The sequence below is a fragment of the Paramormyrops kingsleyae genome, chromosome 23 (assembly GCF_048594095.1).
Source record: "Paramormyrops kingsleyae isolate MSU_618 chromosome 23, PKINGS_0.4, whole genome shotgun sequence".
Lineage (NCBI taxonomy): Eukaryota > Metazoa > Chordata > Actinopteri > Osteoglossiformes > Mormyridae > Paramormyrops > Paramormyrops kingsleyae.
Genome location: NC_132819.1, coordinates 20,220,828 through 20,244,638, shown reverse-complemented (window position 1 = coordinate 20,244,638; position 23,811 = coordinate 20,220,828). Strand labels below are relative to the sequence as shown.

General features: G+C 43.8%; 1 protein-coding gene across 5 annotated transcripts in view; it reads right to left on the bottom strand.

The window, feature by feature from the left end:
- The window catches only part of LOC111852495 (nectin-3-like), a 58,399-nt gene extending 40,620 nt beyond the window's left edge, over positions 1-17,779 (bottom strand). For 2 of the 5 annotated variants that reach the window (XR_011984995.1, XM_072705865.1), the window contains exons 1-2: positions 17,577-17,778; positions 16,107-16,448 (exon numbers count right to left, since the gene is read on the bottom strand). Coding sequence is in view for 4 of the 5 variants with exons in the window: in XM_072705865.1 (XP_072561966.1) it covers positions 16,107-16,448; positions 17,577-17,631 (397 nt within the window). In the remaining variant the exon portion in view is untranslated. Of the gene's footprint in view, positions 1-115; positions 265-1,818; positions 1,928-2,094; positions 2,401-16,106; positions 16,449-17,576 lie in introns of all 5 variants that reach the window. The other 3 variants (XM_023828496.2, XM_023828540.2, XM_072705864.1) reach the window with 3 other exon arrangements.
- Positions 17,780-23,811: the final 6,032 nt, after the last annotated feature.

The following is a 23,811-nucleotide window of genomic DNA, read 5'->3' as shown; positions in this document are numbered from 1 at the left end:
TTGAATCATCATTAGTGTGCACAAGGCTGCCCTCTGCTGGCTCATGCTGACAGCATCACATTATTATTAGTACTATTACTAATACAGTCTAAATGCCCCTTGCACTGATCCTTACCTGTATATACAAAGAGGGTCCCACTAACTCGGCCATACTGGTTTGATGCCTCACATACATACAGGCCATTTAGTTCAGGGTCCCTCTTTAAAAACACCAGCCTGGCTCCCTCTGGTCTGAGTGAAGGACCGGGTACTTTACTGTCCACTCTAAGCCAAGGGGTGAAAAACAGCGTCAATACTACATTACCCAGAAACACACAGGCCAAACACATAAAGAACTAGTTACTAAACACTAAGGATGTTTTGCATGAGTGTAGTACTGGGACCAAATAATGATCATTTTTGAGTTATGTAAAATCAATAAGTAACATCCATAACCGTTCTACGCAGTGACCTGTTCTGTGAAAGCTACAGTTTTGTTTTTCTGTATCAGACACATTTGTGTGGAGAGGAATAAGGCACAGAATGCCTTCTGAAATGTGGTAGTAATTTGAGAAGTCACACTAAACGCACGCAGCGCCAAGTCTCTGTTACGGCCACGGAGCGGGCAAGCAGGAGAGCAGGAGCCAGGAAGCAGGGTAGAACGGGGATTTATTTAAGGGAACCAGGACCGGGGAAACACGACAGGATACAGCAGGTAACGTCAATGACCGGACTGGGGATACAAACGGAAAAGCGGACTAAATACACTGAACTAATGACAACAATCCGAAACAGCTGTAAAACACTGGGATTCCACATGAGGTTAACGAGGGGGCGTGGCACACAGTAGGATCGGACGGAGCGGGGCATGACAGTCTCATGCTTCTGCCGTGACACTAGACAAGAAATCTTACAGCAAATCTATATTACAGGAAGTCAAAACACTCGTTGCAACATGTCTTATTTGGCACCATCTATTCCATTTTTGTATAGACCCCAAACACAAGACGACACCACTTTTTCAGACATTTTGAGAAAAAAAAAGGTCTTATATTTGGGCCAACACAGTCATTCTTTGTGGTTGCTGTTTTGTTTTAAGAAAGTAAAAGTTTTTTTCTAAAAAAAAAAGTTTCCTATGAGTGGTGAGTTCAGAAGTTTGGTATCTTACTGAGCTTGGTCTTCATTTAAGTGTTTTGTTGTTGTTAATAAGGCTCTGGCACACAGAAACTGACAATTAAAACACGTTAAGAAAAATATTCACTTATGGTTGTCACGATCCGCTCCGAACGATCCTCATGTGTGCCACGCCCCCTCATTACCTCATGTTACTTCCTGATTTTTCCCACCTATGTCTAGTTAATTCCAACCTGTCCTGTGTATTTAGTCCGCGTCTAAGTTCCGTCTAGTCAGATCTGTCATTGTTGTCTAATGCCTGTGAGTACCCGTCCTGTCTGTTCTTCCGTAAATAAACCCCGTTCTTCTGTTAACCTGGCTGCTCTCGCCTCCACTGCCTGCTTGCCGATCATGACAATGGTGTGGATTTGTGGCTTTAAATAATAGAAAACAATAATAAAATTAACAAATTAATTTCCCTTGAAATTTCCATGTGACATCAACAGTCATTTCTCATAAGTATAAATCTATCAAGAGTAAAATCTATCAAAACATCTCAATTCAGTCTTACTGAACCCTTAAATAACACAAGAAAATAAACAAAATGCATCTATACCAAATGCCTGTTTAAGGTTAATTGTTGCATTAATATGTTAGTTACACAAACATCCCACACAGAGATTAAGTCCTAGAAGCTGTGAAATGACATACAAGGTAACATTCTACCTGCTCCAGGTGTATCTTGTAGGTGCAGGATTGGCATCTACATCACACTGGAAGACTGGAGCCTCAGATGATGTTCCATTTAGAGAGATATTCACAGACTGTGGGGCATCTTGAAGGAACATTGGTCTGCTTGGTCAAATGGATTTCAACAACATGGAGCAAAGACTCACCCTTTGGGTTCATTTATTGTAAAATGATTACTGTCTATGTCTGAAGTACATTCCACTGTAAACAGTGACTGACTTGCAGTGGGTTTGGCCTCCCAGCAGTACTCACAGTGCAGTGAGATCCTGTACGGCACAATCTCCTCATGCTCCAGGGCTGTATGGTTCACCACACACTGCACCTCTCGGCCATTCATGGACCTGGTGGGGGTCACCAGCAGGTAGCTCCTGACGGTTGTGGTGCCGTTGGGGTTCTGTGTCGCGTTATTCTGGATCTCAGTCGGGCCATCCAGCTGGTCTGTGCGCCATGACACCCCTGCTGCTGGGCGTCCATTGGCAGCAATGCAGGTCGCTAAGACGCCACTCTCTCCTCCGACCACCAGGGGCGCCGCAGGTGTTACTGTCACTACAGGACGACCTGTCACACAGACTGAGTCAACGAAACATCCCACACAGTGTGTTCTGCAAAGAGCTGAATCTGAGGCATTCCTTCATAAAAGAGGACCAAGAAAACTGGCAAATGCAAGACCATGTATGTGCTTCTTGCTCTGTAGTGTCTTCAGAACTTTTCATTTCTTGTTGCATTTGTTGCACTCAAGTAACACATGTTGAACTGATTCTAGCTGTTGCAGTGCATACAGAGCCCAGTTGAATGTTTGCTGTTTGAAAGTTCGCGAGAGAGACGACTTATAGTGCTTGAGAGAAGATGGTCCCTATTTTGCACCAGTGGAAGGTGCAAAGCAAAGTGCTCTTGCTAGTTTCATACCAGCACATTTCTTATTTTCATGTCACACGTGTACATCGTTAAAATAACAAATGATTTTGCGCCCATTTCCCGCTTGTAGGAGTGGTGTTTTTTAAATTAATTGTGTCTGGGCACACACTGCTGACGCATTGCTCTTTTAAGGCAGCGAAATGACACTGTGCTTTTGACAAGAAAACCATGTCTAAAGTCAGTGGCACATTATTACACGGTCATTTAAGAGATGCGTTTTAGAAACTTGTGGATTAGCGCATTTTAAGTGCACTAATGGTTTTATGTTATTTTATTTCATTTACATACACTATTCAAAAAAATTAAAGGAACACTTTGAAAACACATCAGATCTCAATGGGAAAAAAATCATGCTGGATATGTGTACTGATATGGACTGGGTAATGTGTTGGGAACGAAAGGATGCCACATTGTTTGATGGAAATTATCAACCTACAGAGGGCTGAATTCAAAATCAAAGGGAAAAAATGATGCAGCAGGCTACTGCATTTTGCCAAAATTTCATTGCAGCAACTCATAATCATATTCAATAGTTCATATGCCCCCCACGTGCTTGGACGTCGGGTCTGCTCCTAATGAGACGCCGGATGGTGCCCTGGGGGATCTCCTCCCAGATCTGGAGCAGAGCGTCATTGAGCTCCTGGACAGTCTGAGGTGCAACCTGGTGGCGTCGGAGAGGTGTCCCAGAGGTGTTCCATTGGATTTAGGTCTGGCGAGCATGGGGGCCAGTCAATGGTATCCATTCATTCATCCTCCAGGAACTGCCTGCATACTCTCGCCACATGAGGCCGGGCATTGTCGTGCACCAGGAGGAACCCAGGACCCACTGCACCAGAGTAGGGTCTGACAATGGGTCCAAGGATATCATCCCGATACCTAATGGCAGTCAAGGTGCTGTTGTCTAGCCTGTAGAGGTCTGTGCGTCCCTCCATGGATATGCCTCCCCAGACCATCACTGACCCACCTTCAAACTGGTCATGCTGAACAATGTTACAGGCAGCATAATGTTCTCCATGGCTTCTCCAGACCCTTTCACGATTGTCATATATGCTGAGGGTGAATCTGCTCTCATCTATGAAAAGCACAGAGCACCAGTGGCGGACCTGCCAATTCTGGTATTCTATGGTAAATGCCAATCGAGCTTCACGGTGCCGGGCAGTGAGCACAGGGCCCACTAGTGGACGTCGGGCCCTCAGGCCACCCTCGTGAATTTTGTTTCTGATTGTTTGTTCAGAGACATTATCATTAAAAAACCTTTCGAGTTCATTATCACAATTAAGCACATACTGTAATTGAAAGGACATTTGGATTGCTGAAAATGTGTTTCAGATGTTTAGGTAAGTCAGGTAGAACATTACAGTACAGCCCTGAGAAGGTGGCAGCATTCTTTATGGATGAGGACACATGAGAGGACTTGAGAAGGCGTGACGCTGAACATAATGTGCCAATGCCAACAAAGGAGTGCATGCCAGCAGCAGCATGGGCATGGAGGGTCAGCTGGCAGAAGAGCTGAATCATCAGTAGTCTGATAAGGAGTCTAAATTGTGAGAAAAATAACAGCCCTATTGCCTTTTAAAATACCTTAAAAACTGTAGGTTGTGTATAGTTTGAACAAAGATTTCACTATTATTTGAATTTTGCAAACTGCAGATCCAAAATTTAAAAAAAATAAATACACAAATTTAATGAAGTCTCTGTTCCCAGCAGCTGTGCTCATTCAGCAGTGAGTTTCTGTTTTCCCCGTCTTCTGATATCTTTATACCGCGTTCGTCACTGAGCGGGTGACCTGGTGATGCCAGAAAATGATAACAGACTTGTGGGCTACCTCATCCCACATTCGCTTCACTTCGAAAGGCTTAAATAGAACAGTGGCGCTTTCATAAATGATGTACACGCGCATTTTTGATTCACGCATGAGAACGTCCATTTACTGGGCCGAAAACTGATCTAGTTTGCTGAGCAAATGCACCATTAGTCATCAAACGCTCCACTTTCCGTTAACATGAGAAACACAAGCCTGAGCGCTATACGGCGATCACGTAAAGGCATAAACTAAGAGATATAACTCAGAAAAATAACAATACAGACAACTTTCAAACGGCACAAACTATTGCGATCGGTTTGGTCGAAATCAGACGCAAATGGGAGGGGGGACAACATTTCAAACATTAATATCTCAGAAACTAAAGCAGCACAAAAGACAGTTTTAACGGCACAAACCAGCACAAACGCAGTACATTCGATTGCGATCGGTTTGGTGGAAATCAGACACAAATGGGGGGCTAACGTCACGCTGGTGTCACGTGACCATGTAAACAAACATTAATATCTCGGAAACTAAAGCAGCACAAACAAAAATTTTAACGGCACAATCCGGCATAAACGATTAAGACCAGTTTGGTTGAAATCTGAAACATATGGGGGGGCAACTTCATGCAGGTTCTGCAACCAACTGCCAAGACCCCCCCCCCACACACACACACACACACACACACACACACACACTCGGCAACCAAGTAAACCAACTTCCTCTTATTCTAACAACCTAAGCTGTTCTGTTAACTTGCTATATGACTTTAGGGTCGTGTTTCCACAAACTCAAACTGTGCTTGCTTTGCAGAACAGCATTTCCTTTTTAAAGTTACTCATTTAAATCCGGTCATTGCATTTTCATAATTACATTGTTTGTTTCTATTCCGCTATTTCGGTTTTGTTGTTTGTGTTAGGTGTAATGTCTGTCTTATGTTAGTTGTAGTGTTAGTTAGGAATAAATGCATGTCTTTTACACAACTTCAGCCTCCGTTCATTGAGTGCTCACAACAGTACTAGTCCCTGCCTCTGTGCGAACTAGCTACAAACTCTGAAACCTCAAACTCGCCTGAAATATCGCGAGTCTCTCTCTCATCGGCCGTGAGGGGAGCTTCGCTACCAATCGTTTACATTACCTGGTGATGCAGATCGTTGGACGAGCTTTCAAACCCAGGTTACTAAGCGATACTGGTAATTAGTGAATCCCATTCAAGTCTCACATTAACAGACTCACGGGGATTCCGCAATTGAGTTTGGAGGAGCCGACCATTCAGCATAACAATTGGTTAATAATCAGAATTAAATACTAATTGATTAAACTTTAATTAATTTAAAACATATTGGTGGAGATATTAAAATGTACCTGAGCTAATAATTCCTTCATTGGTTTACTGTATGTTACGCCCAAGACACACCTCTGAATACCCTTTTTACGCCTTGCGCTGATGCAAACTACAGTTTTCCACCGTAAAAATAGCTAAAATGGATATGGACAGGCCCATAAATGGTAATTGTGTCTTGTGCTCTCCTCCTTGGATTGCCACCTTATCGTGGTGGAGGGGTTTGCGTGCCTCAGTGAACCTGGGGGCTATGTTGTTGGCCCTGGTAGGGTCAATAGCCCCTGGTAGGGTCTCCCAAGGCAAAAAGGTCCCAGGGGAGGGGCCAGACAAAGAGCAATCCAGAAGAACCCTATGAAAAAGTATAAAAACAAAGTCCCGTTTCCCTCGCCTGGACTAGGGTAACCGGGGCCCCACCCTGGAGCCAGGCCTGGGGGAGGGGCCCATTAGCGAGCGCCTGGTGGCCGGGCCTTGGACCGTGGGGCCCGGCCGGGCACAGCCCGAAAGAGGCACGCGGGACTGTCCACATGTGGGCCCACCACCCGCAGGGGGAATGTCAGGGGTTCGGTGCATTGTGGATCGGGTGGCGGCCAAGGGAGGCCCTGGCGGTCCGATCCCCGGCTGACAAAACTGGCTTTCGGGACATGGAATGTCACCTCTCTGGTGGGGAAGGAGCCTGAGCTTGTGCGTGAGGTTGAGAGGTATTGACTAGATATAGTCGGGCTCACCTCAACACATAGCTTGGGTTCTGGAACCAATCTCCTGGAGAGGGGCTGGACGCTCTTTTACTCTGGAGTTGCGGCGGGTGAGCGACGCCGGGCTGGGGTGGGGCTATTGGTGGCCCCACAACTCGGTGCATTAACAACGGAGTTTACCCCGGTGAACGAGAGGGCTGTTTCCCTGCGCCTTCGGGTCGGGGATAGGTCTCTGACTGTCATCTGCGCTTATGCACCGAATGTCAGTTCAGAGTACCCGGCCTTCTTGGATTCCCTTAGCGGTATGCTATTTGGCGTGCCGCGGGGGGATTCCATCGTTTTGCTGGGGGACTTCAACGCTCACGTGGGCAATGACAGTGTGACAGTGGGGTGATTGGGAGGAACAGCCTCCCTGATCTGAATCCGAGTGGTGTTCCGTTATTGGACTTCTGTGCAATGCATGGTTTGACCATAACGAACACCAAGTTCGAGCATTAGGGTGTCCATAAGTGGACATGGTACGAACATGCCCGGGGCTACAGGTCGATGATCGATTTCATAATCGTATCATCTGATTTGCAGCCTTCCGTCTTGGACACTCGGGTAAAGAGAGGGGCAGAGCTGTCAACTGATCACCACCTGGTGGTGGGTTGGCTCAGGTGGCGGGGGAGGAAGCCGGTCAGACCTGGTAGGCCCAAGCGCATAGTGAGGGTCTGCTGGGAACGTCTGGCAGAGGCTCCTGTTCGCTGGAGCTTTAACTCGTGCCTCCGGCAGAATTCCAACCGCATACCGGGGGAGGTTGGGGACATTGAGTCTGAATGGACACTGTTCCGGACCTCCATTGTGGAAGCGGCCGTACGGAGCTGTGGCTGCAGGGTGGTCGGTGCCAGTCGTGGCGGTAACCCCCGTACCCGATGGTGGACACCAGAGGTGAGGGTGGCCGTGAAGCTGAAGAAGGAGGCTTAAGGGAATTATTAGCCCGGGGGTCTCCGGAGGCAGCTGACGGGTACCGGCAGGCCAGGCGGAACGCAGCTCGGGCAGTCACAGATGCAAAAACCCGGGCGTGGGAGGAGTTCGGTGAGGCCATAGAAAGTGACTTTCGGTCGGCCTCAAAAAGGTTCTGGCAAACCATCCGGAGTATCAGGAGGGGGAAGCAGCTCCTGGTTCCTACTATTTATAGTGGGGGGGGGGTGCTGTTGACCTCACCTGGGGACATCACCCGGAGGTGGAAGGAATACTTTGAGGACCTCCTCAACCCTGCCTCAGATACATCTACGCACACTGCCTTTGAGACATCTGAGGGCACAGAGCCCGAGGGTGCTGGGGGGGGGGCTTGCACATCACTGGGGCTGAGGTGGCCAGGGTGGTTAAAGAGCTCCGTGGTGGCCGGGCCCCGGGGGTGGACGAGATCCGCCCGGACTACCTGAAGGCTCTGGATGTTGTGGGGCTGTCGTGGCTGACACGCCTTCTCAACAGTGCGTGGAGGTCAGGGACGGTGCCACTGGATTGGCAGACCGGGGTGGTGGTCCCCTTATTTAAGAAAGGGGACCGGAGGGTGTGTTCCAACTACAGGGGGATCACACTTCTCAGCCTCCCTGGGAAAGTCTATTCCGGGGTACTGGAGAGGAGGGTGAGATCGATAGTCGAATCTCGGATTCAGGAGGAACAATGCGGTTTTCGTCCTGCCCGTGGAACACTGGACCAGCTTTATACCCTTGCAAGGGTACTGGAGGGGGCCTGGGAGTTTGCCTATCCAGTCTACATGTGTTTTGTGGATTTGGAAAAGGCTTACGACCGGGTTCCCTGAGGTGCTCTGTGGGGGGTGCTTCGGGAGTATGGGGTCCAGGGCCCACTGTTGTGGGCGATTCGGTCCCTGTACGAACGGAGCAGAAGCTTGGTCCGCATTGCCGGTAATAAGTCGGATGTGTTCCCAGTGCGGGTTGGGCTCCGCCAGGGCTGCCCTTTGTCATCGGTCCTGTTTATAATATTTATGGACAGGATTTCTAGACGCAGCCAGGGTGTTGAGGGTGTCCAGTTTGGTGGCCTCAGGATTGCCTCGCTGCTTTTTGCAGACGATGTCATCCTGTTGGCTTCATCTGCTGGGGATCTCCAGCATGCACTGGGGCGGTTCGCAGCCGAGTGCGAAGCGGCAGGGATGAGGATTAGCACCTCCAAGTCCGAGACCATGGTTCTCAGCCGAAAACGGGTGGTTTGCCCTCTTCGGGTCAGGGAAGACGTACTGCCTCAAGTGGAGGAGTTTAAGTATCTCGGGGTCTTGTTCACGAGTGAGGGTAGGTGAGATCGGGAGCTGGATAGACGAATCGGAGCAGCGTCTACAGTTTTGCAGGTGCTTAACCGGTTCGTCGTGACTAAGAAAGAACTGAGCCAAAAAGCAAAGCTCTCGATCTATTGGTCCATCTTCGTAATTGATCACCTATGATCATGAGCGATGGGTAATGACCAAAAGAATGAGATCGCGAATACAGGCAGCCGAAATGAGGTTTCTCCGCAGGGTGTCTGGGCTCTCCCTTAGGGATAGGATGAGAAGTTTGGATATCTGGGAGGGCCTCAGAGTAGAACCGCTGCTTCTTCACGTCGAAAGGAGCCAGTTGAGGTGGTTTGGACATCTGGTGTGGATGCCTCCTGGGTGGCTACCCGGAGAGGTTTTCCGTGCCTGTCCTACAGGGAGGAGGCCCCGGGGCAGACCCAGGACTCGCTGGAGGGATTATATCTCTCGGCTAGCCTGGGAACGCCTCGGTGTCTGCCCCAAGGAGCTGGTAGAGGTAGCTGGGGAGAGGGAGGTCTGGGTGCCTCTCCTGAAGCTGCTACCCCAGCGACCCGAACCCCGGACAAGCGGCAGATGATGGATGGATGGATGGTGTCTTGTGCTTTATGCTTTGTGTTAGATCGTCAAAATAGAGCCCAATGAGTTCCACGCGAGAGATGTTGAAAGTGTGTGAGAAACAGAGAACCAGTCTGAGGACCCTAGCTTCAGTTGGCTTACCCCAACCCAAATTTGGGGACTGTTGGTAACACAACAAGAACTGCCTGAAATATGCTGCTAAGTCAGTCTAAACTGTGGTTTCCCATTATACGAGGCCCTGAACAATCAGAAAAATCAGTTCTTATGTCTGAAAAAGCCATAACCTTTCTAACAGCAAGCCTAGCTTCAGTTGGTCAACCCTAATTTGGTGACTTAGTCTGACACAACAAGCTGTTGGAAAGTATGAAATGTGCCATTAAAAAGGTTATGGCTTTTTCAGACATCAAAACATGAAACCATCCTGACTTGGCCATTCAATGCCAGGGGTCTCGTTTATAAAACTTTGCATAGAACTCATACTAAAAGTGTATGTGTGCTCAAAAGATGAAAATGACGTACTAAAAGAAAAAGTCAGATTTATAAAAACTTGCGAACGCACACCTGCAAGCAATATACACGAACAAGCAATTGTATGGACGTGACTTTGCCGCATATTCCGCCCTCTACACGCCCCCGTTCAACCATACATGGTAAATGCCAAATCACCTCATGTATATTTAAGCCTCCGATGTAAATCTGAAAAACTCATGGCATCATGGCAACCGAGGGGAAAAGTAAGAATAAAATTCTTTCTGAAACCGAGATAGATGTGCTTGTGGGTGAAGTGGAAAGCAGAAAACATATTTTGTTTGGTGGTCACAGTACTGGGGTGACAAACAAAAAGAAAGGCAGGGAGTGGCAACAGGTGACGAATGCTGTGAAAGAAGTAAGCGTTGCAAACAGGACGGCGCCCGAAATAAAAAAAAGTGGTCAGATCTGAAAGTGATTATAAAAAAAAGAATTGCAGCGCATTGAAAGAGCGCGTCCGCTAGCGGAGGCGGTGAGGGCACGTCGGAGCTGACACCTCTGCAAACCCGGACGGCTTCAATACTGTGAGAAACAAGTGTGTGTGGGGGGAGTGTCTGAGAAAGAGGGAGATGCAAACATGGCCGAGACGACACAACGGTGCGTGCACGAGCGTGAGCATCGTTATAGCGATTTTCCTGTGCGCTCCGGGGGTTTGAAAGGAAGGTGAGGAGCCAGCGCTTGAGAGGGAAGCTGCTGTCACCTGAATTTCATTCAATACATCAGGAGTGGCCAATCTTCTCTGCAAAGGGCCGGTGTGCATGCACGTTTTCGCTGTAACTCCCTAATTATATTACTAATTAGAGGACTGATTGGCTGAAGAGTCCTCACACCTGGGTTTGAACAGCTGACCTACAGGTTATCCCAAAAACCTGCATACACACCGGCCCTTTGCGGATCAGATTGGCCACCCCTGCAATACAATGAATAGTTATAAATTACACAATGTTTTTATCACCTTACCAAGAAGCCAGCCATCGCCCGCAGCTCCAGCCTGCTCCCTACACTGCTGCGTTCCAGGATAAACGAGTCATGTGTTGAACCAGGCCATCGTGCAACCACGTTTGTCAGGACCATATCAGCGTCACAAATAACTTGCACATTTACAGAACGCACATGTTTTCTATTCACGTAAATAAATTTGTTTTCATATGGAGCCCTTGTTGCAACGTGAGTGCAGTCAATTGCACCGATTACATTTGGGAAACCGGACATTGCTGCAAATTGCCTGTCGATGTTGGCCTGTTCTCCCACAGTGTAAGGGAACTTAGTGTATCTACTAGTCATTTTAATAATCCCATCCAAAACGACAGGTATTATTGAGCTTAGTGATGGTTCTGATATCCCAGACCTAGAATACAATTAAACACAATTAGATTATTATTGTATTTCCTAAACAAGCTTTAGAACAAATTCACAATTTTATTGTTAACTATAACATATACCTGTCGGCTAATTCCTGCTGGTAACAGCCAGTTGCAAGGAACCCCAGGGTCGTCAGTACCTGTAATAGTACCGGGTTTGCGCGGTTCCGTCGGGTTGGTCTCTCTAACATTGGGCCCAGTTCAGCACATAGCTCCAAACACACACATCTAGGTAATTTTTGTCATCCAAAAAAATCTTCATGGTCCCTGAACATTGGCATTGGCGCATCCATTATGTGATTTTGCGCACAAATGTGATAATAATAATAATAATAATAATAATAATGAACACTTTATTAATCCCCGTGGGGAAATTGTCTTTACACCTCCCTCAACTTGCTCTTTTGTAGAGCAAGTTGTCCGCGAAGGACAGCCACCCGTAGCAGCGCCCAGGGAGCTGGGGGTTTTATCGCGGTATTTATGTGTCTTCAGCAATGAGACTGATTGTTTCACACTGTGTCCAAATGATCGTGATAATCACAACCACAAGTTATACATTTACATTTCAACAGCTGCGGAGCATAGATTAAAAGTGTAGATTAAGTTAAGATTTGAGTCGGATTATATTTTTTTACATACATATATATATATATATATATATACACACACACACACACACACATATATATATATATATATATACATACACATATATATATATATATATATATATACATACACACATATATATATATATGTAAAAATATATAATCCGACTCAAATCTTAACTTAATCTACACTATATACCCCATCTTTTGGGTCCTGATTTGTGCGTATGCAACGGTTATAAATGAGACCCCAAGTCTGTTTTGAGTGCACACACTGGGACCTATTTGCAGAACAAGACATGGAGAAGTACACACCAAGTGTCCTGCTTTATATACAGAACTCTGTAGTTAGCGTCACTGTTTGCAAGAACATTCAATGTTTCCCAAACAGTAATCCATGGATGGTCAGAGACGTCAAGCTTCGACTAAAAGAAAGTAACACTTTAGGAATGGCAACGGTGAATTACAGTGTTGCATTATCCAACTTGAAAAGAGCAAGAATGCAAAAGCAGACTACAGGCAGAAGGTCGGAGGTTATTTGAATGATTGAACACTTCCAAAATAAAGGAGCTTATTATCAGCTTCAGAAAGCAGGAAGAGGAACCTGCTCCTCTATACATCAGAGGAAACATGCACACTAAGAAAATCGAATTACTGTGTTAGTCTGATTAGAGTCGATTTACTCCTGTATGCATGCGTTTAATCGGACTCAAACTGGCCTAGGCGCTCTGCGCATGCTCCACAGCGCCCCCAGCCCCCCACCCAGGTTTTGACCCAGAAGTAACACAAGAGGCCGGTCCACAGAATAAGTCTGGGGCATAGTGCCATATGGCGGTGCCATCTGCCTTTGGATATAACCACAAGGGATAGTGTGCATCTCGTTTGTTAAAAAAAATACAACATACAGAACGAATGAAATGTGCAGCGCTGTGAAGCTGCCCAGTTCACCTCTCAACTAAGGCCACTTAAAATTAATAAATTGTTTTACCTGCCTCAATTTTTTGGTGCCGCCTCGATTTTTTTAATATTTTATATTTTTCAAAAAATCCGTTTTTTTCACCTCAAAAACTGTCAGAGATCGTCAATGTGCCAAATCCTGATATCCTGTGCACTGTGAGCAAGTAGTCTCTTGTAGGGTTGTAACGGTATACCGGTATGGCGGTTTATTGTGATATTGACATGTACGATTATCATATCATGCACATTTGCCTATCCGCGGTTTGGAAAAGAAAAAGAAACCAGATCTCACCTGCGCTGCTGTGTATATGCAACTTCTTTCCGCTTTACTGCTTAGACTCCACCCATAAATGCACAGCGGCGAAAATGTCCGATAGTGGCTGCAAATTCTAATCTCTATTTCCTGCCGAAAAAAAAATAAAAAAATCTGCAGTATGGGAATATTTTGGGTATCCGAAAAATGATAGTGGGGTGGATATCCAGTTTGCAAGAAATGTGGACGAAGAGTGGCCGCAAAAGGAGGAAATACGTCGGACATGTTCTCCCATATTCGCGAACACCATCCCTCCGTGAAGATAAAGGTAAGTTCCATTTATAACTTAAAGCCGTATTATTTCTGTGATGCAGAGGGAATCCCGGAATCCAGTCATGTAATTGGAGTCAATTACAGTATAATTCAGATGCCACGTAAAATGTCCGATTTGATAGATAGATGGATGAATAAATCAAAATATAGCTGTGCAGCAAATTAAATCGCGATGTGCGTCTGTGAATATACAGCGCAAAAAGGCTGCCGCTTGCTCATTAACCAGCTACCCCCCCCCCCCACACACACACACACACACACACACACACACAGCGACACAGATGATTATTTTGTCCTCCAGGTTCGTGCGCCGCCCCCCATAGAATCCCTCCCGGCGCCCTCCCAACTTCATCCCTTATCGTCTCCGCTCGCCCATCCTCCAGAAAACCGCTTTATTTAGATTATTTTTGTTTTCCTCCTAGTTCGTGTGCCGCCCCCCACGTGACATGAAAACGTTCGCCCATGCCTAAAACCGCCACTGCATGATGGTCATGGTTTTTAAAGCGTCTGCTGTCTCACTCACTATGTGAAGACGTGAACACATGAACATATCCAGAGCTACTCTCAAGAGAACACTTAATGATCATTTTATAATTTTATTTAAAAGAATAATCATCAAATACACTAACTGAAAACTCATAGGTGTTTAGTACAAGTGGACACATTCTCTCACCTCAGCGGTCAAGATTGAGCCCTGAAAATCTCAACATGCTTACATTTCTTCATCATAACCTGACCCGAAAAAAAGCAAAGAAATGCATGCTGCTATGATAATCTCAGGAAAATATTAACAAACATGACCCTGCACATATTGCTCTCCCATATATGCTGTTAAAGAGGAAGGACAGTTTGATTTATTCTTGTCTAATATAAAGAGAAATAACTTATTCCTTATTTTGTTCAAATGGGAGATGCACAGCTTTATTTTATTTATTTTTCCCCCAAAAGTTACTCATACTTCCATAAGTTTTTTTTATTTTCATTAAAAAAAGTTTGTTACAATAAACCATGTTCAACCAAAAACCATATCTCTTTTTATTCATTTAAGGGTCATTGTAGCTAATGATTATACTAATAATAATGATAGTTTAATACCGTATACCACAAAACCGTGATATTTTCTGAGACGATTATCATACCGTGAAAATCTCATACCGTTACAACCCTAGTCTCTTGTAGGGTGGTCCAATAATAGTGACCCTCATTGAGGTCAAACAACAGCACTTCTATTGTTTGAAACAATGGAAGTGCTGTTGTTTTGCTATTGTCAGGAGGACGCTTTTATTGGGCCATTCTGTGGCAAGACCATAAACACTTTTTTTTTTTTTTTTTTTTATTGCCCACCACCACCCCCCCTCTTCGGAGGACAACTTTATTTTACATTACATTCATGAGCAAACAGTGTGGCCGCTCCAAACTCACCAGTACCGTGGAAAAGGAGAAAAACAGGGGGGATACAGAAACAACAAGCGTCACAATAACAGACTTCAATCAACATGGGGAGAGAGAAAAAAAAAAAAAAAAGGTATACAGAAATAATAACACTAATAATGTAGGTGGGATGGGAAAAAATGAAGTATAGGGGAATACAGAATACAAACAACCATAAGAAACATAACACTCATCAAACAACAAGAATTATAACAACATCAGTGATACTAATAATAATTAATACAAATCGGTATTATATATATGTAGCATACACACACGTGATCGTACCCTTATACATGTATATTTCAATTCCTAAATCTATAACATACCCTAAAAAGTCATAATAATAATGATATTGATCACTCAACCATTCTCGTATGCATGTGCAAGTGTAGGTGTGACCTGATTTGTCATTGGATGCCAGGGCCCCACCACGGCGCAGCAGAGCCAAGCACCACCCGGCCCGCGGCCCAAGAGAGGAGGTCGCCCATACCCGCCAGGGCCACCCAAGCCCCCCCATGATGGATCTTCCCCCCAGCGGGCCACCCCACCCGCACAGGGCCAGAGACAGAGAGTTAACACTTAGACTAGGCATTTGTTTTGAAGGTTTCTCTTTTCTTGTAATTGTTTGAACTGCTGAGAGTTTAAAATGTTGAGATACTGACAAATTAAAGTTTAATTTTCTAGTTTTAGTATATCTCTGTTGCCGATCGTCTTTTCGCTAAAAATATAAAATATAAAATTCCCTACTCACCAATATTTTAGAAGTTTGAGTCATGTAAAACAATTTATTAATTTTAAGTGGCCTAAAGGGCGCTTTTCCCCCGCACCGCTATCCTGATCTTGTTGTATCTCTTTTTCCGACCAGATTGCAATTAAAGCTTAATTGTGTCACTTCATTTGTCCACGCACCCATTATTATTAACTGACGTGATGGGTCAACTGAAAAAAGCCCAATACTGACAAGCTGAAAGCTGATCACACAGTATATGTTTCCCCAGTATGTTATGGTAGTTCAGTTATTTTCAGTATAAGTTGAGTTATGTTACGCCTTCATTTTGGTTTCATGCTATTTTGTTTACCTAATTTTATTGTATACAAATACAGTTTCTTTACATTTATTTTTCAAAACTTTATTAAGCAGGGTGTTTCTTAGCAACAAAGACTAACTTACCATGAACTGTCAGCCGAGTTTCTGCCTGGTGCGGCCCGCTTGGAAACACCGTGAAGATGCAGGTATACACGCCTTCATCATGCAGCGATACATTCAAAATCTGAATTGATCCAGTTTTCATGGTTAAATTCCCAATAAATCGGGCCCGATTCCCTAATCCGTTGATATTTCTTACATCCCGGGGGGGTAAGATGACCAAGAAGTTGTGATTCTCAGGAATTCCTCGCGTCCTTTTTTGCCATGTAACCTGCTCCAGATCTTCATCAGTCTCAGTCAGTCTGCAGGATAAATTAGCGCTGCCCCCTTCAGTGACGGATACCGGCCCGTTTACCACCCGAATAGCTGCAGAGAGAAGACAGCGAGAGGTGAGGAGCGCACTGCTTTCCGATATTACGGGGATTACAGAATATGGGAATGGATGAGCAGCGCAGCTCATTACCCGACAAGTACCAGGGCTTCTCGGAGCTCTGAACACGGAAACCGTTTTATATTCTTAACTGTTGATACATTGCTATTCTCTTCTATTTTGCAGTCTGCTTATCTTTGTCATCTTTAGTCTTGTTTTATTTTTTATCAGAAAAGCATTTCACTCGCCTACATATAGTATATAGTTAGTGTTGAGGAGTAACTAGTTACATTTAATGGTGTTATGTTATAAAATTATAAAAGAAATGTAATTTTAGTGTGGTAGACTTACTGAGAAAAAATATGTAATTACTCCTTTTGTAGATATCTGTAAATACACTAGTATGAATTCCATATTTAATTTTTCTGTATAGTATAGATACCTGCTGTTTATTGAGAAGAATATGACGTTTTATTCAGGTGTCATATTCCAAGAGAGGTTACAACAATAATACAACGTTATGAAATGCAGTTTCACGCCGGCCCCCACACGGTGCATTTCTACTGAATATCAAAATAAATCAATGAATAAATAGGCCTACATAAATAAATTCAATTATAAATAAAAACGTTAACGCGTGGACCGCGTATAGTTTTGGATGTATGTTTTGGATGCAGCTACAAAAAAACCTAACATATGGTAAAAGAAAAATTTTCATGAAAATCATTTTCATTATATGCACAAGTTCGAAGTTAACTTCAGTCGCAGAACAAGACGCCGTCGAATAAGCAGCCAAACGAATCGGAAGCTGCGAATAAGTAACCAGCTTCAGCCTCGTCTTTACTGTCCCGTTCAAAACATTTATTAACTTTGATGAAGTAATCAAAATAATTAAATTTATATTATTGTGTATGTGACAAAACTTGAAACTTTTGCGCTACCTACTAATTTCTGTAGAAAATGCATTTGTAAATTACTTTTGTTATTAGTTTGTAAACTAATTCGTTGTAGTCTTCGTTTACTTTTTGAAGAAATGTTCACATACAGAATAGGCCGTCTAACTGTTTTCACTGCAGCTTGGCGACATATAGGCCTATCTACAGAGACCATAAAGAAAACATTACCTTCCGGTATGAAGCGAAAATAGCCACAAAGAAAAATAACATGAATTGGTCTCATTTCCGAAAGGAAATATCAAACAATGGTCCGCCTAACATGGCACTATAGGCCAATACAATACTTAAAAAATATTCCCACAGAATACTCGTCCTCCGGAAGCGAAATGTCCATTTTACAGTGCTTTTACATGAACGTCACTTCACCGCGGTCATCACGTCCCACCCCCAGGGTCAGAGCGGATCTACCGGGCCGGCATCTAACTGACTATGCGGGGCACTATCGATCGTGAACTCTATATATTCATATGAGCGACACTAGAGGTTGACAACTTTTCGTGACTCCCGTGGGTCACGGGATTCCCACCGATGTTAACGTTAGTTGCCATCAACAACAAAAAAAAGACCCAGACAAGCGGTCAGTCATCATAACGGCCCCCTACACTGTAATGCAAACCCTAAGGTCACAGACCGCGGTTAAGTTAGCCTCATATTCGATATTCAGTATTCTAGCTTCAATAACTTTTCACGGAAGTAAGGTGGGGCGTTTTTAGTGATAAAATCGTGTTGTCCAGTCCACAGACAACGATGCACACCGGTTATTTTGTCGCTTCAAACCATTTCGTGATTTGTGCAAAATCGCGTTAATAGCTAATAAAATAGGTCCTGTCAGCTGTAATGACATGGTCGGTTAGCATTTTGGGCTCATGGCGACTGTTGCACACCCCTTTGTTTCCCAGATTGCTTTACGTACGATTTTTTATTAATTTTTGAATGTTCGAACGTATCCGTATAATGTGCAATGGGACAATACATGAATGGGTTAATAACTTTAAAACTAGACGAGACAGGCACATCTAGTGAAGTGTGCTTTTATCAGTGGACTACAGGGAACAATGCACACCCCTTAGATTTTCGGAATAACTTTCTCTCTAACAGCTATTAATTAATGCATTGCATGCATATTACATGGCATAGGGGCAATGCACTAAAGGGTTAATAGCTCTGGAACAAGATGGGACAGCCATGTCCCATGAAGTGTGCCTTGATCAGTGGACTCTGGGGGACAATGCACACCCCTTAGATTTTCAGAATAACTTTCACTCTAACAGCTATTAATTAATACATTGTATGCATATTACATGGCTTAGGGGCAATGCACTAAAGGGTTAATAGCTCAGGAACAAAATGGGACAGCCATGTCCTATGAAGTATACATGGATCAGTGGACTCTGGGGGACAATGCACACCCCTTAGATTTTCAGAATAACTTTCACTCTAACAGTTATTAATTAATGCATTGCATGCATATTACATGGCATAGGGGCAATGCACTAAAGGGTTAATAGCTCTGGAACAAGATGGGACAGCCATGTCCCATGAAGTGTGCCTTGATCAGTGGACTCTGGGGGACAATGCACACCCCTTAGATTTTCAGAATAACTTTCACTCTAACAGTTATTAATTAATACATTGTATGCATATTACATGGCATAGGGGCAATACACTAAAGGGTTAATAGCTCTGGAACAAAATGGGACAGCCATGTCCCATATATTGTGCATGGATCAGGGGAACCTGGGGGACAATGCACAGCCCTTGCATTTTCAGATTATTTTTGTCTGTAATAGTTATTTGTTAATATATTGCATCCACTTAAAGTGCAATGGGGCAACACACTAAAGGGGTAATAGCTCTGAAACAAAATGGGACAGCCATGTCCAATTGAGTGTGCTTTCATCAGTGGAGTCTGGAGGACAGTGCACACCCCTTGGATTTTCAAGATCACTTTCTGTCTAGCAGTTATTAATTATTACATCGCATCCATATTACATGCCATTGCTCCATTTCATACATATTGATAGTTAATTGATAACACAAATTTATCCATAAGTAAGTTGTAAAGTGTAAATTAGGCAGTGCACCGTGGGACAAAGCAAATGTATCGCAGCTGAATTGCTTGTTTCGTCACATTTAATACATTAGCATTAAGCATTTGTCCATTGAACAAAAAAGAAAACAATAATTAAGCCACCATTTGAATTCTGGCTTCTTATATACAAAATAATTACTCTCCTTATAAAAATTAACTTGGAATAATGAACACATCAAATTTAAAAATTAATACTTTTTTTACACAAAAGAGTAAATTCATTCTAAAAACATTCTATTAATCTCCCCTGCTGATCAATTGAGAGGGGCATTTGGTCACATAGTCTGATTTTTTAACTATATTTAGTGTTCCAATTTCTCCTTGAGAGTACTTTTGTTTTTAACACAATTTTTTTAGGTCTTCTTAAACTACTGCAAGATTGCAGCACACCTGACAGGATGCCAACATCTTGAAAAGATGTCACAATAAATGTTATTAACAAAAGATTAAAAGTGGAATAATAAATACACCCGAATCCTGATGCATAACGTTGCCACTTTGTGGTCCGAGTTCATTTGGAACATTGAAAATATCAATAGGAATATAGCCTGGACTATGAGTAACAAATATTGGATAAGTAAAAGTATTTATCCCTTTTAATTGTTATAATAATAATAATAATAAGTATAACAATAATAAGATGGACCAGGGCATCACTGAGCTCCTGGACAGTCTCAGGTGCAGACTGGAAGGACCGAAACATAATGTCCCAGAGGTGTCCTATTGGATTTAGGTCAGGTGAGCATGGGGGCCAGTCATTGGTATCAATTCCTTCATCCTCCAGGAACTGCCTGCATACTCTCGCCACATTAAGCTGGGCATCGTCGTGCACCAGGTTGAACCCAGGACCCACTGCACCAGCATAGGGTCTGACGATGGGTCCAAGGATTTCATCCCGATATCTAATGGCAGTCAAGGTGCCGTTGTCTAGCCTGTAGAGGTCTGTGTGTCCCTCCATGGATATGCCTCCCCAGACCATCACTGACCCACCACCAAACCGGTCATGCTGAATAATGTCACAGGCAGCATAACGTACTCCACGGCTTCTCCAGACCCTTTCACATCTGTCACATGTGCTCAGAGTGAATCTGCTCTCATCTGTGAAAAGCACAGGGTGCCAGTATTGGATCTGCCAATTCTGGTATTCTACGGCAAATGCCAATCGAGCTCCACGGTGCCGGGCAGTGAGCACAGGGCTCACCAGAGAACGTCGGGCCCTCAGGCCACCCTCATGAAATCTGTTTCTGATTGTTTGGCCAGAGACATTCACACCAGTGGCCTGCTGGAGGTAATTTTGTAGGGCTCTGGCAGTGCTCATCCTATTCCTCCTTGAACAAAGGAACAGATACCGGTCCTGCTGATGGGTTAAGGACCTTCTACGGCCCTGTCCAGCTCTCCTAGAGTAACTGCCTGTCTCCTGGAATCTCCTCCATGCCCTTGAGACTGTGCTGGGGGACACAGCAAACCTTCTGGCAATGGCACGTATTGATGCACCATCCTGGAGGAGTTGGACTACCTGTGCAACCTCTGTAGGGTCCAGGTATCACCTCATGCTTCCAGTAGTGACACTGACTGTAGCCAAATGCAAAACTAGTGAAAAAACAGTCAGAAAAGTTGAGGAGGGAAAAATGTCAGTGGCCCCCACCTGGTAAACCATTCCTGTTTTGGGGGTCGTCTCATTGTTGCCCCTCTAGTGCACCTGTTCTTAATTTCATTAACACCAAACTGATTAACAACCCCCTCTGCTACTTAACTGACCAGATGAATATCCAAGAATTTTAGTTTACTTGATGCTATGCTCTGATTAATAAGCGTTCCTTTAATTTTTTTGGGCAGTGTGTGTGTGTGTGTGTGTGTGTGTGTATATATATATATATATATATATATATATATATATATATATATATATATATATATATATATAATTTATTAAAAATGTCTTCTCAAATGTTGAAATTTAGTCATACACTGAGCTGTTTTACTAGTGAAGAGCAACTTCTAAACATGATAAAAATTGAAAGAAGAAAAAACAGATCATGAGGGAAAATTGTATATTTGGAAGTACATGCTGACATTTGCAGATGTGCCTAATTGTTAAGCATGTTTTTCAACCCTGCAACTGCTAGACAGAAAGTGATCTTGAAAATCCAAGGGGTGTGCACTGTCCCCCAGACTCCACTGATGAAAGCACACTCAATTGGACATGGCTGTCCCATTTTGTTTCAGAGCTATTACCCCTTTAGTGTGTTGCCCCATTGCACTTTAAGTGGATGCAATATATTAACAAATAACTATTACAGACAAAAATAATCTGAAAATGCAAGGGCTGTGCATTGTCCCCCAGGTTCCCCTGATCCATGCACAATATATGGGACATGGCTGTCCCATTTTGTTCCAGAGCTATTAACCCTTTAGTGTATTGCCCCTATGCCATGTAATATGCATACAATGTATTAATTAATAACTGTTAGAGTGAAAGTTATTCTGAAAATGCAAGGGGTGTGCATTGCCCCCCAGAGTCCTCTGATCCATGCACACTTCATAGGACATGGCTGTCCCATTTTGTTCCAGAGCTATTAACCCTTTAGTTCATTGCCCCTATGCCATGTAATTTGCATACAATGTATTAATTAATAGCTGTTAGAGAGAAAGTTATTCTGAAAATCCAAGGGGTGTGCATTGTCCCCCAGAGTCCACTGATCCATGCACACTTCATGGGACATGGCTGTCCCATTTTGTTCCAGAGCTATTAACCCTTTAGTGCATTGCCCCTAAGCCATGTAATATGCATACAATGTATTAATTAATAGCTGTTAGAGAGAAAGTTATTCTGAAAATCCAAGGGGTGTGCATCGTCCCCCAGAGTCCACTGACCCATGCACACTTCATGGGACATGGCTGTCCCATTTTGTTCCAGAGCTATTAACCCTTTAGTGCATTGCCCCTATGCCATGTAATTTGCATACAATGTATTAATTAATAGCTGATAGAGAGAAAGTTATTCTGAAAATCCAAGGGGTGTGCATTGTGCCCCAGAGTCCCCTGATCAAGGCACACTTCATGGGACATGGCTGTTCCATTTTGTTCCAGAGCTATTAACCCTTTAGTGCATTGCCCCTATGCCATGTAATATGGATACAATGTATTAATTAATAGCTGATAGAGAGAAAGTTATTCTGAAAATCCAAGGGGTGTGCATTGTGCCCCAGAGTCCCCTGATCAAGGCACACTTCATGGGATATGGCTGTCCCATTTTGTTCCTGAGCTATTAACCCTTTAGTGCATTGCCCCTAAGCCATGTAATATGCATACAATGTATTAATTAATAGCTGTTAGAGTGAAAGTTATTCTGAAAATCTAAGGGGTGTGCATTGTCCCCCAGAGTCCACTGATCAAGGCACACTTCATGGGACATGGCTGTCCCATCTTGTTCCAGAGCTATTAACCCTTTAGTGCATTGCCCCTATGCCATGTAATATGCATGCAATGCATTAATTAATAGCTGTTAGAGAGAAAGTTTTTCCTATATACCGATTGTTGAGGATTTCATCACATCATAGCTGTCAAGTCTCCCGTTTTGGCCGGGAAACTACCGTATTTTACCCCTCTTTCCCGCCGTCCTCCCGTATTAGTATTTTCCCGTAAATCTCCCGTATTACAATATAATTAAAAAAAAAATTCCTCTGCCTCTCCAAACTGAACTGTCAGTAGCCTCGTGAGAACTGCCACCTGCAGTAGACTGCAGGTCATTTACAACATTAACAGTCTGCAGGTCATTTACAACATTAACCAGGTCATAAATGCGGAGGTTAAAATGGCAATGCTGTGTGCCAACAACAACGTTATTTTCACCTTCTGTGACGGCTTCAACAAGGATACAAAGTCTGCAACAAATCTGTATAATAAGTCATTAGTGAATGCCAGAGAGCCACATGAGTGAACATGAGAAATTAAAAGAAAATGTGTAATGAAAATAAAATGTAAATGACAAGTGGTTATTTTAGATTTCTCGTACACCTGTCTTAAAATGTAAGGGATACTGGAGCTTGGTTGGGGTGGCTCGCGGTGGGTGCCGGAAAATTTCCCTTATTTTCAAATCCAAAACTTGACAGGTATGCACCCCATGCTGTCAGACTGGAAGACATAGGCCTATTCTCAATTACTTCTGATCCGAGCAAATTTGTTAACGAAGAGTGGAGTTTGGTTTAGGACGGTAGCGCCACCACGCTTTCTGGTGAAAGTGAAAATGACGTGCATAATGCATTTACAAATTTATAATATAATAATATATTTTCAACATACAAATAGGCC